This window comes from Chiloscyllium plagiosum, chromosome 12 (genome assembly GCF_004010195.1).
Source record: "Chiloscyllium plagiosum isolate BGI_BamShark_2017 chromosome 12, ASM401019v2, whole genome shotgun sequence".
NCBI classification, from domain to species: Eukaryota; Metazoa; Chordata; class Chondrichthyes; order Orectolobiformes; family Hemiscylliidae; genus Chiloscyllium; species Chiloscyllium plagiosum.
The window spans coordinates 69055437-69078357 of NC_057721.1; the positions used below are offsets into that span (position 1 = coordinate 69055437).

At 42.1% G+C, this 22921-nt stretch overlaps 1 protein-coding gene across 2 annotated transcripts in view; it reads right to left on the reverse strand.

The window, feature by feature from the left end:
• Positions 1-22921, reverse strand: part of LOC122555394 (Down syndrome cell adhesion molecule homolog) — a 662754-nt gene that overhangs the window by 34992 nt on the left and 604841 nt on the right. The window contains exons 27-30 of one of the 2 annotated variants that reach the window (XM_043701363.1): positions 14920-15096; positions 13550-13580; positions 10340-10455; positions 6351-6500 (exon numbers count right to left, since the gene is read on the reverse strand). In XM_043701363.1, the coding sequence (XP_043557298.1) occupies positions 6351-6500; positions 10340-10455; positions 13550-13580; positions 14920-15096 (474 nt within the window). The other variant, XM_043701364.1, reaches the window with a different exon arrangement.

Genomic DNA, 22921 nt, shown 5'->3' on the forward strand with positions numbered 1-22921 from the left:
GACAGCTGTTTCAAGTGGTGTTCCTCAGGGCTTAGTGTTGGGAAACCTGATGTTTGATTTCTACACTAAGATTTGGATTTGAGGGGCACAATTTGGAAATTTGCAGGTTGTACAAAAATTGGCCATGTCATGGATAGAAAAGAGCTGCAAGCTCCAAAATGATAAGATTGGTTGTTGGAGTGGACAGGAAAGTGGCTGATGGAGTTCAACTCTAATAAATGTGAGGTAATACATTTAGGAAGGTCAAATAGTAAAACGCAATACATAATAAATGGGAATATACTGAGAGGGAAGAGGTCATTAAAGGTAGCAGTACAGGTAGGAAAGATTATAAAGAAGATATATGGAATGTTCTCCTTCATTGGCAGAGATATGGAATGCAAAAAAGGGATATAATGATGAAATTGTATAAAACACTGGTGAGGCCACAACCAGAACATAGAACATAGAACAATACAGCGCAGAACAGGCCCTTCGGCCCTCGATGTTGCGCTATCCTGTGAACTATTCTCAACTCATCCCCCTGCACTATCCCCCTACACTATCCCAAAATCATCCATGTGCTTATCTAAGAATTGTTTAAATCTCCCTAATATGGCTGAGTTGACTACATTAGCAGGTAGGGCATTCCACACCCTTACCACTCTCTGTGTAAAGAACCTGCCTCTGACATCAGTCTTAAATCTATTACCCCTCAAATTGTAGTTATGCCCCCTCGTACACACTGATATCATCACCCGAGGAAAAAGACTTTCACTGTCTACCCTATCTAATCCTCGGATCATCTTGTATCTCTCTATCAAATCCCCTCTTAGCCTTCTTCTTACCAATGAGAACAGGTTCAAGTCTCTCAGCCTTTCCTCATAAGACCTTCCCTCCAGACCAGGCAACATCCTGGTAAATCTCCTCTGCACCTTTTCCAATGCTTCCACATCCTTCCAGAAATATGGGGACCAGAACTGTACACAACATTCCAAGTGTGGCCACACCAGCATTTTGTACAGTTGCAGCATGATACTGCGGCTCCGGAACTCAATCCCTCTATGAATGAAACCAACACACCATATGCTTTCTTAACAGCACTATCCACCTGGTTGGCAACTTTCAAGGATCTATGTAAAGGACTCCAGGATCCCTCTGCACATCCATACTACCACGAATCTTTCCATTGACCCAGTACTCTGTCTTCCTATTATTCTTTCCAAAGTGCATCACCTCACTGAAATATTATGTACAGTTCTAGTCACCACAGTAATAGGAAGGACATAAGTACGCTGAAGAGAGTGCAGAGAAGATTGACTGGAATGTTGCGGGGGCTGGAGTGTATAGTGACGAGGAGAGATTGGGGTTGTTTTCCTTGGAGTAGAGACGGCAGGAGGGTGACGTGATGAGGTGTACAACATTGTGAGGGGTAGAGATAGAGTAGACAGGAGGAATCTGTTTCCCTTGGCAGAGATTTCAAAAACCAGAATCAAACTGGGTGGCTGAAAGTTTAGGGGGGGTATGGGGAATAACTTCATTATGCAGTAGATGATGGGTGTATGGAATTCACTGCCTGAGTTGGTGGTGGAGGCAGAGACCCGAAACTCTTTGAAAATGTACCTGGATCTGCACCTTAAGTGCTGTAAGCTGCAGGGGTATTGGCCATGTGCAGGAAAATGGGATGCCTTTGGGGGCATGGAAAGATGGGCCAAAGGGCCCTTTTCTGGGCTAAATCATTCCTATAGTTCTCAGAGGAGAGTTAATATCTAAACTGATCAAGTATAAACCTCCTGTTTATATGAGATTGAATTGGTCAAACTGTGACACTTTTTCTTTATTTTTCATCGACCTCTTCACAAAGGACAGAATTGTGCAAATCTTCCATCCGCAGACATCTACAAATATCCTTCCCATTCCTTCCTCACCTGTCTTCCACCTGGCCGTGATTTTATGGGTTTGACAGAAGACTGGGGAAGCTTGCCCACCTTGACTGAGGCTCTTAGGCAGACGGTTAGTGGCCAGTTAAGAGTGCTGTCTGTCAGAGTGTAACTTTGAGGCTGGTGGGAAGGAGGATTTCAGTTGTGGGGGTGGGGGGCTTTTGATGGGGGAGGGTATAGTGGTGGAGGGAACCGAGCATTGTTACCTATTTGGGTATCGGGGTGGGGGTGGAAGTTTGCCTGTCTCTCTCTCACACACACGCACATGCACTCTTTCCTGATTGGGAAATCTCATCTAAAGTCTTCTCAAACATAACCCCTGTTGTCGGTTCCCTTAAGAGAATTCATCTTTATGGACTCCATGTGCAATGTACACACAATGTTGCGACTCAGTCTCCTCCAGTTTGCATGCTGCACACATAGAAATCATTTGGTTTGCTATAGTTTCTGCTTCGTAGTTTATAATGTGCAGCTGTACAGGACATTGGTTAGGCCACTGATGGAATATTGTGTGCAATTCTGGTCTCCTTCTCACTGGAAAGATGTTGTGAAACTTGAAAGGTTTCAGAAAAGATTTACAAGGATGTTGCCAGGGTTGGAGGATTTGAGCTATCTGGAGAGGTTGAATAGGCTAGTGCTGTTTTCCCTGGAATGTCAGAGCTGAGGGGTGACCTTATAGAGGTTTATAAAATCATGAGGGGCATGGATAGGGTAAACAGACAAAGTCTTATCCCTGGGGAAGGGGAGTCCAGAACTAGAGGGCTTAGGTTTAAGGTGAGAGGGGAAAGATATAAACGAGACCTAAGGGGCAACTTTTTCACGCAGAGGATGGTACGTGTATGGAACGAGCTGCCAGAGGATGTGGTGGAGGCTGGTACAATTGCAACATTTAAAAGGCATCTGGATAGGTATATAAAGAGGAAGTGTTTGGAGGGATATGGGGTGGGTGCTGGCAGGTGGTAATAGATTGGAAAAGTTGGACTGAAGGGTCTGTTTCAATGCTGTATGTCTTTATGACTTTATACTTTGACAAAAAATAAACTAACTCATGGAATTAATCAACCACCGATGAACTGGTTATCATTACATTATTATGACAATTCTCATCCTCTAGCTCCTTTCCCCCACTGAGGCTTCATTTCCGAGCTACATCACGTATCCTGTACCAATTTCCAGGGTTCCTGGCAGATCTTTCTGTGGGATTTGGTGTTGTCCCAGCAAAGGCCTCTATTACCTGTGTCTCTGCTGGTTGTAGAGAGCTGCCAGTTTATATAGTTGACGAGCATTTCCAAGATGGGACTTCCTCCCAATAAGGGCAGCAGTCTCTCATCCAGCTAAGTAATGCTCCATGGCTGTCCGGAGTGGGGCTGCACCTCCTACTGACGTTTGCTGGTAGCAGGGTGGAAAACACTGCCCTATGAAAAATTCTGTCTCCAGTCTTCAGGCAAGGTGGCTTGAAATGGGAAATGTCCTGACTCAACTGGTATGCCTTAGCAAAAAATGCCCCAGTTACCCAATGTCCCAAGACTTTTGCTCTGGGTAAAGGAGAAATGGGGTGTGGGTGGTGCGCTTAATGTGACATGGGATGCAGTTAAACCTGCTATCTCCGGATACAGCTAAGCAGACGCAGGATGGTATAAATTCAGTGGACTCGCATAAATTTAGATTTCAAAAAGTGATATTGAGTCAGTCATGTATTGTAGTGATATATATTCCCAGGATTGAGAATTCCAAATTAAATGGGCTAGACCACTCGCCACCACCATGCAGCCCTCATATTGTTATGTCAACTCAAAATTAACCCACTCCTCCACCTACTCTTGAGGTCCATCATACCCCTTTGTGCCAAAGCAATTCTGACCCATTCAGCATCCATGAGTCTTGTGGAGATGAAAAATATTTTCTAAAAATCCAATTAAGTTCTCAGTGTACAGACCTGATGATGGAAAGCGAGTCTCCCCTTCATGCAAACCAGAGTTTTTGAATCTGATCTAGCGGTACAGGTACATAGTTCCTTGAAAGTTGTGACACAGGTAGACAGGTAGACAGAAGGTGTGTGGCACGCTTGCCTTCATTGGTCAGTACATTGAGTGCAGAAATTGTGACATCATGTACAGGATATTGGTGAGGCCACTTTTGGAGTACTGTGTATAATTCTGGTCACCCTTGTACAGGAAGGATGTTATTAAATTGGAACGAGTACAGAAATGATTGATAAATATGTTATTGTGACTGGAGGATTTGGGTTATAAGGAGAGGCTTGATAGACTGAGTCTTTTTTTCATGGAGCATATGAGGCTGAGGGGCGACCTTTTAGAGATTTATAAAATCAAGAAAGCATGGAAAAGGTGAATAACCAAGGCCTTTTCCCTGGGGTAGGGGAGGCCAAAACTGGATAGCAAAGGTTTAATATGAAAGGGGAAAGAAACTTTTAAAAGGGACCTGAGGGGCAACTTTTTCACTCAGAGAGTGGTGTGCATATGGAACGAACTGCCAGACAGATGGTAGAGGTGTGTACAGTTACAACATTTAAAAAGACATTCTGACATGTATATAGGTAGGAAAGGTTGTGAGGAATACGGGCCAAACACAGGCAAACGTGATTAGCTCAGTTTAGAAAACCTGATTGGCATGAATGAGTTGGACCAAAGGATCTGTTTCTGTGCTGTATGACTCTATGATTAATCTTTTATAAAAAACAAACTTCTATTTAAGTAACTAATCCCTTAATATCTGCTCTAAGCTGTCAATCAAACAATGATTGTAGATTCCATGCTGGGAAAGTTGTAGTATTTGAAACTCAGTGAAGCATTCATGATGAATTGCATTTTGGAAAATTTCAACAAATATCTCTATTGAAACTGCTCCAACAGATGCTACCCCAGCTAAAATAGTTCAGCAGAGTGTTTGTATAAAAAAAGTCACTGACACTGAGCTAGTTTTTTTCTCTTGCGGTTTAAAGAGAAGGGATTTTGAAAAAAATATTTCTGATCAAGACAGATCAGACCACCCTTAGAAAGCATTTACGAAAGGCCAACCAATTTCTCTCTTGGTCTATGATTCAGACTTTTGCAAGAGCCAAACTGGAGTCTGTTGAAACCCAGCACTAAGTTCAAATGATCAAACTGATTTGGAGGTTTCCTGCTTGTGTGAATTCCACAATGCATCCTTCCTCATCCTTACAAAATTGGGATTGGCTCAGTGTGGGGGCAGGGCATCAGTGAATCAAGAAATCTTCCCATCTCCATGGAAATTAAGCTGTTTGAATCAGGCACTGAGTGAATTTGAATCCATGAGTTTTTCTTTGTGGCTGAGCTCAAAGCTGATACTCAGACAGGCTATCAGGATGGTAAGAGTGGGAAATGAAAGTTGTTGTCAATTTGCAACAGAACAAGTGCCATCAGGGCATATCACTGGAGCTGACTATTTCTTCTCTGACACAGACTAACCATTACTTAATGCCTGAAATGCCCATCAATTTGAACATTAGAACAAGGTTCCATAAGGCAATAGTCCAAATGTGTTTTGCAAGTAATAGTGGGTTTATGCCATTTTCTCAGAAGCTATACCAGGGGCACCTCATTGGAATTTCAGAGACAAGCTCTTTGAGGGATACTCCTTAGAACACAGACTGGTGTCCAATCAGAGTCCATGACAAAAACTCCCATTCCTACTCAAATGAAGCCAACAATAGTTAAAGACAGCTGTGACCACTAGAGTCACAGAGTCATAGAGATGTACAATACGTAAACAGACCCTTCGATCTAACTCGTCCATACCGACCAGATATCCCAACCCAATCTAGTCCCAACTGCCAGCAGCCAGCCCATATCCCTCCAAACCCTTCCTATTCATATACCCATCCAGGTGCCTTTTAAATGTTTCAATTGTACCAGCCTCCACCACTTCCTCTGGCAGCCCATTTTATACACGCACCACTGTCTGTGGGAAAAAGTTGCCCCTTAGCTCTCTTTTATATCTTTCCCCTCTCACCATAAACCTATAATCTCTAGTTCTGGACTCCCCAACCCCAGGGAAAATACCTTGTCAGTTTGTCCTATCTATGCCCTTCATGATCTATGAGGTCACCCCTCAGCTTCTGACGCTCCAGGAAAACAGCCCCAGCCTATTCAACCTCTCCTTATAGCTCAAATCCTCCAACCTTGGGAACATCCTTGTAAATCTTTTCTCTATCCTTTCAAGTTTCACAACATCTTTGCGATAGAAAGGAGATCAGAATTGCAATATTCCAACAGTGGCCTAACCAATATCCTGTACAGCCGCAATGTGATCTCCCAACTCCTGTACTCAATACTCTGAACAATAAAGGAACTAATGGGAACAGATCCATTCACCATCATGGCAACCATACCCACACTCTCTCATGTTGGTTTTTCTCACTTACATTCCCTCTCCATCAAGAATACTCACTGGTTCCAGGTCGGGCATCTGAAACATCCACTAGAGGGCCAGTGGCCTGCGAGACTGAGTGGTAATGGACAGTGTGTGTGGCTGTTAGCGATTTCTGTTTCACAGCCTCTCCAAAGTCCGAATCCGTCAGTAGCACAGTAGATCGGTCGTCTGTAACACAGCAGGTGTACACTGTTCACAAATCAGTCTTTCAACAGATTTTCATCCAAAAGAGATATTAAAATGAAAGGTGGCATGCAGTTTGATGCAATCATGAGAGGCTTTATTGCTTCAAAGTGGAGTTTCTGTTGAGTTCAGTTCCTGCACTGCTCCAATCTGAAGGTTCTCTCATTTCTATGATTCTGAGCAAGGAAACAGAAAGAACTTGCAAGAGTTAAATGTGCCTCTGCCATCTCAGCAAAACACTGCAGCCTCAAACATTGTGAAGTTAAGTTACTGTTGAAATGAAAGGGTAAAAGGCAACCAACTAGAACAGCAAGTGTTCACAGAAAGCCATGGATTAAATTACTAGGTTTTCTACCCTAAAGATGTTGACTGTTGAACACCATGGAGAACTTGCCTGTTTTTGTTTTGCAACTCTTAGCAATAGTTTGTGGAGCACACAGGGCCTTGTTTTCATGTCTCATCATAAAGATGGCACCGTTGACAGTGCACCACTCTATTCAGCAGGGTACTGGAGTCACCCTCGATTATGGGGTTTAAGTCTTTGGAAGGGGGCATAAACCCACAACCTCCTGATTCAGAGGTGAGGCTGAGGACAAGGAGATTAGTGTAACATAGTTCAAGTTAAGGACTAACTAAGCACCAGCTCCAGTATGAGGGATTAAATGGCCTCCTTCTGTGCTATAACTCATATGGCTCTCTCCTCTCACACTGGGTATGTGCATATGCAATTCCACTTCCTTTCTGGTTATTACTGGCCCTTTAACCTCTGTTTATCCCAAAACTTCATAGCAGTTTCAGCTTTATCAAAGTGATCTTTTCATTCTCCATGACAAGTAACAGTTAGCTATTTGTGCATATTTCTTTTCATTATATGTCTATACATTGTAATGTAAACACACACATACACACATATAGATAAGTGCTCTTTCATCATTGCATGGTCAATCAGAATCCGAAGTGGTGCTAAAAGACAGGAATAAATTGGTATCATGCACTGATGCAATTCAGTGGTCATTTCAAAGTCATTAATCCTGTCCTTGTTATTATATAAATATATTTTATGTAATCATTTACAGGTAAATACACAAGATAGAGCGGATTTAAGAAGCAAGGAATTTGACTTGTCTGAGCTTCTTGACAATCCTGGCAGAGGAACAGACTGAGGTGCTCTAGCCCCACTGCTGGCCAGTCAATGTAACTTCAGTGTGATTATATTGAGGGCTACTTTCCATTGTCATATGTTGACATAATCATTTTATATTAGAAAAAAGTTGACAAGGCATTTCGATATCATGTGATTACTATGTGGCAACTTCTGCTGGGAAGCACAACTGTGTAGGAATTGAACAAAGTTACAATACTTTTTTTAATATCCACCATGAAAGGTTATCTTGGCAATGCTGACTGTCTAATATTATTAATGAAGATTGACCACTTGAACAAAGTATCGGAAAGCTGTCATTGCCATATGTAACCAACTATAACTAGAAAAAAGTTTGTACCTTTAAGTGTTATAAATCATAGAATCCCAGCAATGTGAAAGTGGGCCATTTGGTCCATTGACTCCAAAAAGCATCCCCCTCAGACTCATCCCCTACCCTATCACCCTGCATTTCCCATGACTAATCCATTCATCCCTGGATACTATGGGCAATTTTGCATGGCCAATCCACCTAACCTGTATATCTTTGGACTGTAGGACGAAACTCATACAAACCACAGGGAGAATGTGCAAACTCCACACAGTCACCCAAGGGTGGAATCAAACCCAGGTCCCTCACACTGTACGGCAGCAGTGTTAACCACTGAGCTACCATGAAAATGTACAAGCTGTACAATCATAGAGCACAGAAGGAGCCCAAGCGACCCATTGTACTACTGATGTTGCTTGTTTAAAAGAGCTTTCTAATGAGTCCCACTCCTCTTTTGTGACAAATCTGCAAAGTTTCCTTTTCAAGTATGTGTCCAATTGCCTTTTGAAGGTTATTATTGCATTCAGAATGGTTATTACGTGCCTCCCTGTGTGTTGTAAATTACTCTGTGACTCCATGAATCTCTTCCCAATATTCTTTCAGGCAGTGAAGTGCAGATTCATTAAAAAAAATCTCTTCTTCACTATCTTATTTTTAAATTTGTAATTATTTTACTTTTCCAGTTGATCTTAAATCTTTGACATCTGCTTGCTGACTCTTGTGTCATTGGAAACAATCTCTCCTTAATTATCCTATTAAGATCCTTTATAATTCTGAACACCTCTATTAAATCTCCTTACAACTTACACTTAGAAGAACAACAACAGTTCCTCTACTCTCCTCAACAGAATGAAGCCCAATGGTATAATTCACAGTTATGGGCAGGTTTGATGGATCAGGTAGTGGGAAACTGATAACGCTTGCAAAAGGATAAAGAACCAGTGGTCACAGATTTAAAGTGACTTGCAAATGATGCAAGCAAACCTTTTCCACACAGCAAATAGCTCCGTAGTGAATTCGCAACCTGAAAATGTAGGGGAGGACAGTTCAATTGAGGCATTCAACAGGGATTAGATGTTTACCTGGACAGAAGTAATGTGCAAGTGTATGGGGAATATGCATGGAATTGGTTGCAAGAAACGATGCTCATTTGAATAGCCGATGCAGACACAATGGGTTGAATGACCTCATGTGCTGTAACACTTCCGTGATTCTGTGAATTCTGGCAAATTTCCGCACTTTGCCCGAGCCCTTCAGAACCAAGGGCAGAATTTTTGGCTTCCTGAGGTGAAAAGCTTTGTGACAGGAAAAACATTTATTTCAGAGTGATGCTTCCAACCCTCCACCCCTACCGTGCCTTACGCCTCTGCTTGAATTAAGTTACCATGACTACACGGGTTTGAGTTATGAGGAAAGGCTGGGTCTTTTTTCCCTGGAGTGTCGGAGGTCGAGGAGTGACCTTATAGAGGTTTATAAAATCATGAAGGGCATAGATAGCGTAAATAGCCAAGGTCTTCCTACCAGGGTGCAAGACTCCAAAACCACAGGGCATAGGTTTAAGGTGAGAGGGGTAAGATTTAAAAGGAACCTAAGAGATAATGTTTTCTCACGGAGGATGGTGTATTTATGAAACAAACTGTCAGCAGAAGCAGTAGAGGTGAGTACAATTACAACATTTAAAAGACATTTGGACAGGTATGTGGATATGGAAGGTTTAGGGGTATATGGGTGAAATAGCGGCAAATGGGAATAGTTCATTTTAGGAAAGTTGGTCAGCATGTGCAAGTTAGGCCAAAGAGTCTGTTTCTGTCCCATACGACTCTATGATTCTAAGTTCTGGGTGGGAAGGCTCCTGGTTGGTTTTCCTGCTCCATCAACTGAGTCTACTAATTGGTCAATTAAGGAACTACTTTAAGGGCCTCATCTCTCCAACACTGGGATTAGCCCAGCTACATGTGTTCATGTGCCATGCAACGCGTCCAAAGAAGAACCCGTGTTGGTCACCTGTCAGCCAATTAAGGGGAGGGGTATCCTGACACTCAAAGCTTGATTAAAGGACTGAACATAGGACAGGAAGCTGCTCTACCCCTTCAATCTCTTTCTCTCTACATCCCTCCACTGCCAAGAAGCTGTGCAGCACTCTTACCAGCTCTCCATCCAGCTGGCAAGACTCCCTAGCTCCTGTGCCTCAACAAGATTCTGCCTCCAAGAAAAGGAAACATTATTGTCCCTCAAGCTGCAGGATGAATTTTTGTTATATCCAGGTTAATGGTCAAAGAGGCAATTAATTTAGGAATTAAATGATATCATTTTACAAATGTTTGGAGAGTATTGAGATGGTGAATTTCATACCGATTGTTTCCATGGTATCCCTCTCTTCTATCAGAAGCTGTGCTCGAGGGATATCGATGTGCATTCTCAGTGTCTGCTGCTGTTTATTCAGGGTATCAGATGTCCTTGTGTTTTTACTTGGAAGAGATAGAAAGAAAACCACATATAACCTAATATCTGTGCCTTAAGCAAGTTCTGGTAATAGCCATGACGTCTGAGGTCTTCCACATAATGACATTATTGTAACCATTTCATTTCAAAAGCTTCTTGTTTTTATTGTTTAGTTCTTCATTAGTTTGTGACCCTCTTTAAAACAAGTGCACCATAATTTGAATTAGAATCCCTACAATGTGGAAACAGGCCCTTTGGCCCAACAAGTCCACATCACCCCCTCGAAGAATATCCCACCCAAACCCATTACCCTACATTTCCCCTGACTAATGCACCTAACCTATACATCCCTGAACACTGTGGATAATTTAGTATGGCCAATTCACCTAACCTGCACACCTTTGGACCATGGGAAAAAACCAGAACAAATTTATATTCAGAACCACATCGAAAACAAATAATCCTTTCAAAGCGTCTTTGAATAGTCAAACAAATAGTGAACTCGGAATCCATTGATGACATAACTGTAGCTCCTTAAATTCAGCCAAACATTTTCAGTGATTCAGGGGTGACATCTGTGGAAATGTCAACAGAGATCTATGGAAATTGTCTGACCAGCTGGAACGTTCCTGTTAATCTGATAGTTTCCTTCTTATTGACGGTCAGGCAAAGCATGCAACAGGATTTTTTTTTAAGAAAGCTCTCCAGTGACAACAGCAGTATCGAGAGTGTAGTGCTGGAAAAGCACAGCCGGTCAGGCAGCATCTGAGGAGCAGGAGAATCAACGTTTCAGGCATAAGCCCTTCATCAGGAACGACAACTGTAGTCTTTTCTTTTCATTTTAAAGATGGTATTATTGAAAGAAGTTTCAGATCTTGACAGTTATAAAGACATTCTCCACCCTTCAAGAAAATTTAGGCACTTCTGCCAACTTGTGACAGCCACATTGCAAATGAGGATCCTTCAAACAGGCAAAGTGGAGTCTGTTTGTGCACAGCATGAAATTCAGATTTCTTTTCTGAGTTGGGGTTTCCCATTTTAGTTGTACCATGCACCTGCTGCCAAAAGCTGGATCTGTCAAACGTCACTTCTATCTCTGTATCCTTCCCACCATTTTTAAAGGTCTGTGGAGCATACGAAAATCTGACACTGAATTTCAGGAAACACGGACACAGATTAACTGCAACTGGGTGAAAAAGGAAACAGAACAGGCAATGCAACCAAAAGCAAACTTGACAGTGCTGTGCGGACCCTCCAAATTCATTTCTGACATCTATAAGATTTTTTCAATTGCAGTCAATCACCAAATGTGGACAATAGACGATGCTGATTCATGAGAGTCTCTCCGAATTAGAGGAATGGTTTAGTTTACATTATCTACAGACACTCAACATTACCTCATCTTTAAATATTTATCCAAAATATGCCTCCTCTAACAGGCACAGGTCATCATAATCTTTAAACAAATGTGATTAGAACAATTGCTTCCAAGACTTTTTTTAACATGTTCGGTTCCTTGAGAATATTAGCCCATAACATGCTGTCGGTGTAGTAATGAGGCTAATAATGCTTACAATTACTTAAGCATAAATTCCTTAGGAACCTCAGACATGACGCAAAGATAAGGACTGTAACTTTAATATTGCTGTCCAATTGCACTGTCCCACTGTTTGCTTGAGGAAAATGGCATCTCATTGCACAGCTCACCATTGAACTGTACAGAGCAGTGCTATCATGATACTCAAAGGCATTTACAAGTCAATCTGAAGTGACACAAAGAACTAGTGAACATCTCTGTATATTTAAACCTGACTGATCATCAGAGATTCTCTTAACAATGCATTAGAAGTCATTTGAGGGTCAGATTGCTCAGTTGGTTGGATGGCTGGTTTGCAATGCACAGTGCTGCCAACAGTGTGGGTTCACTTCTGATCGAGAAGCTTTCCTTCCCATTGTCTCCTCTTGCCTGAGGCATGGTGACCCTCAGGCTAAATCACCACAGTCGTCTCTCTCTCTCTCTCTCTCTCTCTGTCTCTCTCTCCAATGAGAGAGCAGCCATATGGTCTGGTAAATTGTAAGGACTTATTTCCAAAGAACCTCTTTGGTATTGAGTGGCAAAAATTTCTTCATGGTTTAATTGCTGTCTTATTTTACTCCTTTTCTCTCTCTGTCTCCTTCTTTCCCTCTCCTTGTTTCATTTCTGTGCCAGTTTTGACATTGAGTTCATCAACTCTAACTGATACTTTCCAAATCCAGTGGCTCGACAGCCCAGAAAGGCGAGGGCAGCAGAAGCACATAACACTGCAAGTTACAAGTTCCCCTCCATGCCACACACCATTTTGACACAGGGCTATACCACTCATCCTTTCATGCCTAATGGTATTCAGATATATACTGATGCCACATAGACTGCAGCAGTTCAAAAAAGCAGCTCAGCATCAGCTCCCTGAAGGCAAATTAGCAATTGGCTGGCCTGCCAAATAATTCAAAGAATAAGTAAAACACTTCCTTCTCAATCTATGTTTCATCACTTGCATACTCTGATTAGCTAAATATTAACTTGCTCCATTGGTGTAAGTTCCAGATGTCCCCTTCCCTTTGACTCTGATTTTAATAGCTCATACTTCCAGAAAATTGCCATTGTTTCAGGTACAAACGGGGTGGAACAGGCATTCAATTCAACCTGTGGAGCAAAGGCTTCATCCAAAATATGTGAGCAACTTCTGACTGACCCACCGCAATGCCACCTAAACAATCTGGAACTACTGATGCCCCATTTGAGGCCACTCCTGCCACCCATTGTTAAAGTCTTGGCCTTGCCAGGCAGCTCAATGTAGACACCAGTTGGTTTCCTATTCTCTGAGAAGTGGCCAGCTGCTGGAGTATGCTTGCTTGGTACCCATAACCCACCATTGGCTGGTCATGAGGCCCATATGTGACCCTGGCATATGCAAGTGGATGCAGTGACCATACTGCTGTCTGGTGTGACTTTGGAATAGTCACCAGTGATGTTTTTTTTTGTTTTCAACAGGGGCACAGAAATTCCAGATAGAACAGGTATCATCGTTGGCAGTCTGTAACATGAATGACATTGAATACTGAAAAATTGCAGTGCATTACCTCATCAACATCTCGGCCAGACTTTTGGCATCTGTAAGAAAAGGAGATATTCATTATCATGCCTGTCTCAAGCTGTTAAAAAGAAAGAACCTTGAGATGGCCCCATGCTGGCCTTGCTATACCATGTGACAGTGTAACCTGGCAACAAAAACGCTCAGGGGAAAGTGAAGACTGCAGATGCTGGAGATCAGAGTCAAAAGTGTGGCTCTGGAAAAGCACATAAGGTCAGGCAGCATCCGAGGAGCAGGAGAGTTGACATTTCGAGCATAAGCTCTTCATCAAAAACACTCAAACAGGAGAAAAATGGTCAAGGCCAGTGACATCTTTAAATGATAGTCAGGGGAGAGTGTGGATCTGAGATTGTCCAAAGAGACTTTTTAAAGAGACTGTGACTAACGTATGAATTGCAAGGATTGAGGTGGGGTCCATTGCCTTTCGTCATTTCTATAAATGATTTGGATGTGAATATAGGAGGTATGGTTTGTAAGTTTGCAGATGACACCAATTTTGGTGGTGTGATGGACAGTGAAAAAGGTTACTTCAGAGTACAATGGGACCTTGATCATATGGGCCAATTGCAGATACAGATTATGTTACATAAATGTGAGGCATTGCATTTTGGTTTGGCAAACCAAGACAGGACTTGTACAGTTAATAGTAAGGCTCTGCACGTTTTACTGGATGAAGAGACTTAAAGAGTGCAGGTGCAAGTAGAGTTGCAGGTAGACAGAGTGATGAAGATGACATTTGACATGCTTGCTTCCATTGGTCAGTGCATTCAGTGTAGGAACTGGGATGTCATGTTTTGTCTGTACAGGACATTGGTGAGGCCACTTCTACAATACAGTGTTCAATTCGGGTCTTCCTGCTACAGGAAAGATGCTGTTAAACTTGACAATGTTCAGAAAATATTTACCAGGAAGTTGCTAGGTCTGGAGAGTTTAAGCGACAGAGAGAAACTGAATAGGCTGAGGCTTTTGTCCTTGGAGGATTGGAGGCTGAGGGCGACCTTATAGATGTTTCTAAAATCATGAGGAGCATTGATAGGGTAAATAGACAAGGTATTTTCCCCAGGGTAGAGATTTATGGTGAGAGGGGGAAGATTTGAAAAGGGCCTGAAAGGCAACTTTTTCATGTAGAGGGCAGTGTGTGTGTGTGAAAGGAGCTGCCAGAGGAAATGTTGGAGGCTGGTGCAATTACAACATTTAAAAGGCATCTGGATGGGTCCATAAATAAGAAGGATTCAGAGGGATACAAATGCTGGCAGATGGGACTAGATCAGTTTACGATATCTGATTGGCATGGATGAGTTGGAGAGAAGGGCCTGCTTCCGAGCTGTATAACTCTATGACTCTATAAATGTGTCTAACCCCTCAGTCTTTTCAGGCGCTGCTCCCTCCGTCGCCTTCGAACAATCAGAAGCAGAGCAAACAGCAGCAGGGCAGCCAGCAGAATGCATGAGATGGTCACCAGCATCTTCAGTTCTTCATTGGTTGCCATTCCTTCCTCGGTCTGGACCACTGATTTAATCAGTGGTGGGATTGTACCTGTGTGATCAAAGACACAATAAGATTTATTCACTGTGCCAATGTGATACAAGGTAGAATACCTTTTTCAAACATAAGGTTAAGTTCTGATCAGAAATTATTCCACTCACTCACCATTTCACCACACCATCGATGTACCAAAGTGCTTAAATCAATGGGGGGTGGGGGTGGAAGGTACTCAGAACAAGGTAGGGTCATGACCTTAAAAGTTAAGCTCAGTCACTGAGAGGGATAAGCAGAATCTTGTTAAGGCAGCAAGGAAACAGCTAGACTGTTTTTCCAGAGAAAGTCCACCAAATTCAACGCTAATCAGGCAGTGGAAGGCCAGCTTAGATTCTTGTCTGGAATCAAGACCCCAAGAAGAAGGCCCAGCCAGTTAGAGTTGCTGGCCTCCGGTTGCCACTTTTAGTGACTCCTTAGCACTGTCATTTTGCCAAAAGGAATTGCAGTGAAAGAGAGATCAAGAAACAGCAAACTATTTCTCAAAATCTTTCTGGTTGGGCTCAGAATCTTATACCACCCACAAACTGAACAATGTGACATCCCTCTGAAAATCTTATAGACCGGCTGCATCTATCTAAAGCTCTGTTCCTTGTTGTTACACCTGGAGCCGTTTTTCTTTGCAAATTGTTCTTTGTTAAAAGTTCAAGACTTACACATGGGTCCAGTTGCTGTTAGTTTAAATTACTATTTCAATGACACCTCTTCATAAACCCTTGGTGCGTACAAAACACAGTTGTATCCTTCTCACCACCATGAAATATCATATAGAACATAGAACATAGAAGAATACAGCGCAGTACAGGCAATTACTATTTCAATGACACCTCTTCATAAACCCTTGGTGCGTACAAAACACAGTTGTATCCTTCTCACCACCATGAAATATCATACAGATGACCTCCAGAGATGTCAAAAATGGCTCCTAATGCTGCCCGCAATCCCCACACAATGAATAGCCAGAAGATCATTGAGGTAGAAATTCCCATTGGATGTTGTTCCTAAATAAGCGATAGCAAAACAATATTGAAATCAATGGAATAGAATACTGGGCAGTGCATAATAGAAGCTGCCAATTCCCTGGTGCCTATTTTGCATTACCAATAAGACACATTTATACCCTAATTATCTTTGAGAATTTATCTTTCCAGGAATTTCTAGATAGCATATGCTAGGATCACATATGTGATGATAAAGCACTGGCAGCATATTCTCAACTTTTTACTATACTTCATATTTTCATATCATTAAATAATGTAAAATATTCTTGCAAATGAAGACAAACCTCTGATACATGAGAGAGTGTCTCACATAATGAGATGAATGGGCCTTAATTGTCTACAGACTGGATTACAATGTATTTTCAAGTACAAAGTCTCATGCTCAGTCCTTAAGGAGCGTTGTAAGTGCTGTTGACAGTTAAGATGGTTTAGTTTCATTTCTAGTCACCATAGTAACACAAGCTAATTAACAGTATTTAAGTTCTGGGTACAGATTAAAGAAATTTTGTAATCAAAAGGACTTGAAAAGCTGAGCTCATATCCTTTATTTCCATTGCTAAACGTTGATCATTTGAAGAACCGTGTTCCTGCAGATTGACACTTACTGCATTTCTTATTTTCATTTTAATAAATGCTGCTTGCATAAGGCCTATAAGATGTGCCTTTGACCTATAAATGACTAGATATGCTGCTGCTTTGCAATTTAAACAGGATATTTTATGTCTGATATTTTATGATTGTCACTGACTGATACGATCTTCTAAGGCATCAGTCACACTTGAAAACCATCTAAGCATTAACCTTAGTAGAGGTTGACTCATGCTCTCCAGCATCTTGGTGTAAAGTGACAAATATAACAACAGTACCCTCTTGCAACCAGAACCAGAAATTCTTACCTTTCACACTTTTTCAATCATGCTGAAAGTGGATTAGTTAAACACAAAAACCTGATCTGAATCAATGAGCTATTTGATTTCCCACTTGGGTGAACGCACAGAGTAGTGATGGAGCTGTGGGAGGTATTCAAGGATGAGATAGCGGGGGCTCAGAACAAATACATTCCTGCAAAGAAATCGTGTGACAATCCTAAATCAGCCCCCACTCCCTGAATGTCAGGAAGCATACAGGGCAGGATGAGGCAATAAAGGGAGGCTGTTATTAGATACCAAGGACTAAACAATATTGGCAAGTAAAATCAAGGATATGTTTTAAAGAATCAGAGAATATCTAAGGAAAACGTAGAGATTAAAAGGGTAAATTATTTTATCCATTCCTGGACGTGGGTGCAAGTCAGCCAACATTTTTCCTGGAGAAGCTTTAGGGGTACTGACAGTGCTGTTAGGAAGGGAGCTCCAGGACTTTGACTGAGTAGAGGTTGGATTTGTTCAGGGTCAGTTTGTATTTTTTGAGTTGGCTATGACTGATGAGTGTAGCATGTCTTATTTGGTCCATGTGGCTTCCAGGAAGGTTTTGACAAGGCTCCACATTTGCACACTGGAAAGATTCAAGCTCATGAAGTCCAAGGAAATTAAAAATTGAGATCAGTAGCAGGAAGTGAAGTCAATCCTCTGCATTCCATAATGTCAACATGTGCTTTTGTGACTGAAAGGGTGTGTTTCTTGGGGTTTTGCAAGGATCAGTTGCTTGGTACCTTCCTCTTCATGAATTTTATATATATATCAATTAATTATAGGTTTAAATATAGGGCGATGATTATGAAATTTTTAAATGATATAAAAATTGACAGGATGATTGATAGAGAACAGAAAGCTGTGGACTACAGAATAAGCAAGGTTACTCACTCTCCCTTAAAACTCGGAGTAAGACAATAGTAATTGAGAAGGGTGTATCAACAGAGTTATGAGAGCTCTGACAACAGTTAATCCCAATCCTCATTCTCAACACAACAGAGCGGACAGAGTTGAAATCTTGTCCCCGTATGCAATGGAAACCTAAAATTCTGATTTTTAAAAAAAATCATTTAATGATATGAGCATCGCTGACTAGGCCAGCATTTACCACTCAATCCCAATTGCCCAGAGGGCAGCTAAGAGTCAAACACATTGCTGCAGGTCTGCTGTCACATGTAGGCCAGACCAAATAAGGACTGTAGCTTCCTTCCTTAAAGGATATTCATGAACCAGTGAAATAACTGCGAGATAACTATAATTGCCCTGTAAAATACAGAAATAATACAGTGGCTGTGTAATGTATGCCACTTTCTATTACCCTGCGAGTTAAGTATGGCATACTCATGCTTGGCGATATCTAATGGCATTGTTTCTACTCGGTAATGCTTACAAAGTAGAGGAGCGAGATTTCTTGGTGTCGTGTTCAGTTGTTTTGTGTTTGTGTCTCGTACCCGATCTATGTTCATTGTGTTTATCTGGTTAGGCTTGGGTGTTTCCTTAGGGGTAAAGTTGACAGTAAGTATTAGAAATTGATGTTTTGTGATAGTAGAGATATTTTGAAATTCTTGGAAATAAACTTATATACTGAAATACTGCTGTTATCACTGCATTGCTCTGCGATAGATAAAATAGACTGCTCTTGGGACTGGTCTTGCTTTGCCATAAATGCAGTGCAGCAGGGAATACTGCATCTTTGTCAAGGCCATAGTGATGAAGGAAGCAAGGTTCAGAGGGAATTCCTGGCTATGTTGTGTTATTGTTCTGTAACATATAAGGCTGTACTCATGACACTAACATTTATATGGCACAATCTAGATAGATTGTCTCAGCAAATCCCTACGAGTCTAATCTTTTTGAGGTTACAACACAATTCAAGTTGTTAGAGTCTTATCAAACCATAAGGCTGGTCTCTCATTAGAGAAAGATGATTGGTAGTGATTTAACCTGAGAGCCACCATACCTCAGGTGAGGTTGAGAAGGAGAGTCCATAGCTGGTGCAGGAATTGAACCCACAATATTGGCATCATAGTGCTTTGCAAACTAACCATCCAGCCAACAGAGCTAAACCAACTTCCACCACACTACTAGGACAGTGGCAACATACTCAAATCAAATGTTTATGCAGTGCCAAAAGGAACAGATTTCTGGCCCTGTGCAGTGAAGAATCTGTGTCAACAATAGCGCTACTGCCAAGACTTCTAATGGTAATAAAAATGATCCGTTGCAAATAAAAAAGAAAACAATGTTGTCAGAGAGCATTCTGGCTAGAACCCAAAACAGTTTAGATATTATAATAAATACTTCTCTTTCACGCCTAACAGCACATGAGGCAAACCATTTCTTTCTCTAGTTTTACAAATAGTCAGTTGTGTTCTGGGTTATTTCCATAATGAATTGCCTTTATTAAATCCAAATAGGGAAACAAATCACATTCAATGGGTTTGAAGACAGTCAACACCAAGTTCCCATTGGAAAGGTTTACCCTGAATGTTTTCCCTCCACTGCCATCTAGACTGGGGCTCAAACCGATAACTTCCCTCAAAAATCACTGGCAATGGAAACATTTGCAAAATTGAGCTTGATGAATATATGTTGGGGATGGCTTTCAAGGGATATTGATGAAAGGCAGTGATGTGAAGTTGAAGACTCCTTCTATTTAACTCGTAAACTGACCTCAGGATGAAGGATGATGTCTTTTCATTCAGGTATTGTGGATGCTTAGGTGATTAAACAGTCCAATATGAGATGCACACTCCTTGCCCCAGCGGGTGTTTCCCATCGTTGGGGTGTATGGGATGTGTGGATCTTTGCACCCCCCTTTTTGCTCTACTTCCAGCTAGGCTTGTCAAAGGTCCACAAAATGGTTGGCATCTTTGCGTTTTGGACTTCCCCTAGCATGCTCCCATCCATCCAGGTGAGGGAGCTGAAGTTGAATATCTAAGCCAAGGTTGTTTCCTCACTCTGTTTCCGTATTTCAGTGTGGATGCCATCTCAGCTGTCGGGTGGCCTTTGCAATCCCATGTTGCGCTGAAGTTGCGGTGAAGGGTAACATGATGCAGGATGCACTGGACAGCACTCACATTGAGTGACTTGTGATTCAGGGGATCCTCAAATTGGCCCTCTTAGCAAATGCTGACTGTCTCTCTGTCCTTGATGAGCGCCCATCAATTACCAGCTCTCAGAGTGGTCGGTACTTGGGTGCAAAGGTCACAGATGATCTTGTGTGCACTGAAGACCCCATGCTGGCAGTAGCTATCAGCCAGCTTCTGTGATTCCTGAGTTCCTCCCACCCACTATCTGTTCTTTTCATCACAAGTTTATTTATTACACCTCAGCCTTCATTCATCTAAAGACTTGCTTTCTTTCCATCAATTATTGAGGAGGTTCTGTTTCAGGAATGGAGAAAGTGAGGTCTGCAGATGCTGGAGATCAGAGCTGGAAATGTGTTGCTGGAAAAGCGCAGCAGGTCAGGCAGCATCCAGGGAACAGGAGAATCGACGTTTCGGGCATAAGCCCTTCTTCCTGAAGAAGGGCTTATGCCCGAAACGTCGATTCTCCTGTTCCCTGGATGCTGCCTGACCTGCTGCGCTTTTCCAGCAACACATTTCCAGCTCTGTTTCAGGAATACCTTGTGCTTGTGAATAACAGTTCCTAGGTCTTTTCGTTGTTTTTGTCAAACCAATCTTGCTGTTTCCTGGCAGAGAAACCCAAAATCCCCTGTCAGGGGCTGTTTATGATGGATTTGAGGTCACTGGGGACACTCTGTGGTCCCTGTTCATTAAGTGTCACCAGATTGACTATGAGATATTGACTGAGGTAGGGCTTTGTCAGTGGAATGCTTAAGTCCTTCAACACTGAATTTCCTGTAGCAGCACTGTTGCTAGCATGAGCTGTTTTTGTGTCAAGCTGATGGAGATAGTTGACTGGATTAGTCAATGGACTGTTCAGCAGTTATTAGCTCTGTCACTTATTGGGTGATGCAAAATCCTTAGGACCTTTGTTCGGATGATGACATAGTCAGGCAGGTGCCAATCTCTGTAGCAAGAGAATTGCCGTGAGGTTTTGCATTTGTGTCTCTGGTGAATTAGGGCTGGACTATAATCTAGGCATTTTGCCAGAAGGTGGACTCCATTGGTAATTATGTTTCCAATGCCTTCCTTTCTAATCACACCATTTTAGGGATCCTTTCCAAAACTCCCATTGTTTTCATCAAAGAAAAATCAGTTTGTCTCCCTTTGGGAGGCAATAATTGATCAAGATTGGGGTAGAATTTCTCTTTGGCCTTATACATTGCTTGTATGGGAGGGGGTGATAATTGTGATGCATTGCTTCTGGGCTACAGTGAGTTCAAGGGTCATGAGGCATTTGCTGATTCTATAGGAAATCTTGCAAAGATGGTCAATTAATTCCATTGGTTAAACCATGGAATTAGCATTATTCTTCAAATTTACCCCACCAAGAAGAGGGTAATTACCACTTTGATCTTTGAGCTGACCTTCTATTGTTTGACAGGACTTTCTCAAGGCAATGATGTCAATGTCACAGTGCTGCCCAGTGATAGCCCAGTGATATTTGGGTCTACCATTACTAGGATTGTCCTTGAGGTTCCTGATGGCCCAGATCCCAAACCTCACTTTAACATCGTGGATGTCGTTCATACAAGGGATCTTTCATGTGGGTGCCTGTTTACACTGATCAGCACATGGTTCTCATGGAGACAGGACTTTGTCCAATGGCAGGGATGAGCAAGACAATTGGAAAGCAGGACTAGCTGCATGGAGTTAAAGTTAAAGTAGTGGTACCCTGGATTGATCACGATGGGTCCTCCAATACTGTCTGCAAGGGTCTTGGGCACATTGATAGTCTACTATGTTCACCATAACCTGGCCTTCCAGCCAGGCCTTCAAAAAGGATGATGAGGCTCTGGAAAGAGACTCCTAATCAGAGGAGGAACTGGAGGTAAGAGATTGGAGGAAGGGGAGGTTGTGGGAAATGACAGTAAACATGATGAGATAGTCATCTCCTGCTACTCTCCTGGATGAGGACATCTGTCTTCTATATCACAACCTCTAGCAGCATATTCAAGTAAGTGCAAAGGGGAGAGTGTACCACACTGGGTGCTAGGTCTCTAACTCCCCTGGGATATCTCACTTCCCTCTGCTGTACTAGATGACTTTGACACACTTACCCACCCCTAGGGATAACTACCTGCTTCATTAATAGCTGCCACAGGGTGTCTCAGTGATACTGTATTCATCTGACATACTTGCAATCCTGCTCCTACTGAGCTTAAAAGGAAAGAATCTTTGTTGCAGTTGTTATGGATATGTTCGCCGAGCTGGGAAATTGGTTTGCAGATGCTTTGTCCCCTTTCTAGGTGACATGCTCAGCGCTGTCGAGCCTTCTGTAAAGCACTGCTGTACTGTGCCAGTTGGGATTTGTTTGGTTTCATTCCTGCTGCTTCCGGTCGCTGGTTCTTGAGGATATTTACTGTTTAATGACTCTATCCTGTGAAAATCTTAACTTCAACCAATTTCCCATCAGATGCCAGTTTCCAACACAAATCAAACCAAAAGGAAACAGCAAATTGTTGGCTCTGAACCTTTCCTTGCTTGTTGCCCCTTGTTCATAAATGCTGATTACATCAAAGAATGGGCTGTTACTTAATTTTAAGTAAAAACAATGACTGCAGATGCTGGAAACCAGATTTTGCCAATCAGATATTGCTCCCTCCTAATGTTAGTGGCCTAAACATTTGAGGTAGTTGTATTTCAAAGACAATTTTTGAAAGCCAGACTGATCAGAGTATTGACCTGGGGAAAAATAGCCTAGGAGAAAGTGAGGACTGCAGATGCTGGAGATCAGAGCTGAAAATGTGTTGCTGGAAGAGCGCAGCAGGTCAGGCAGCATCCA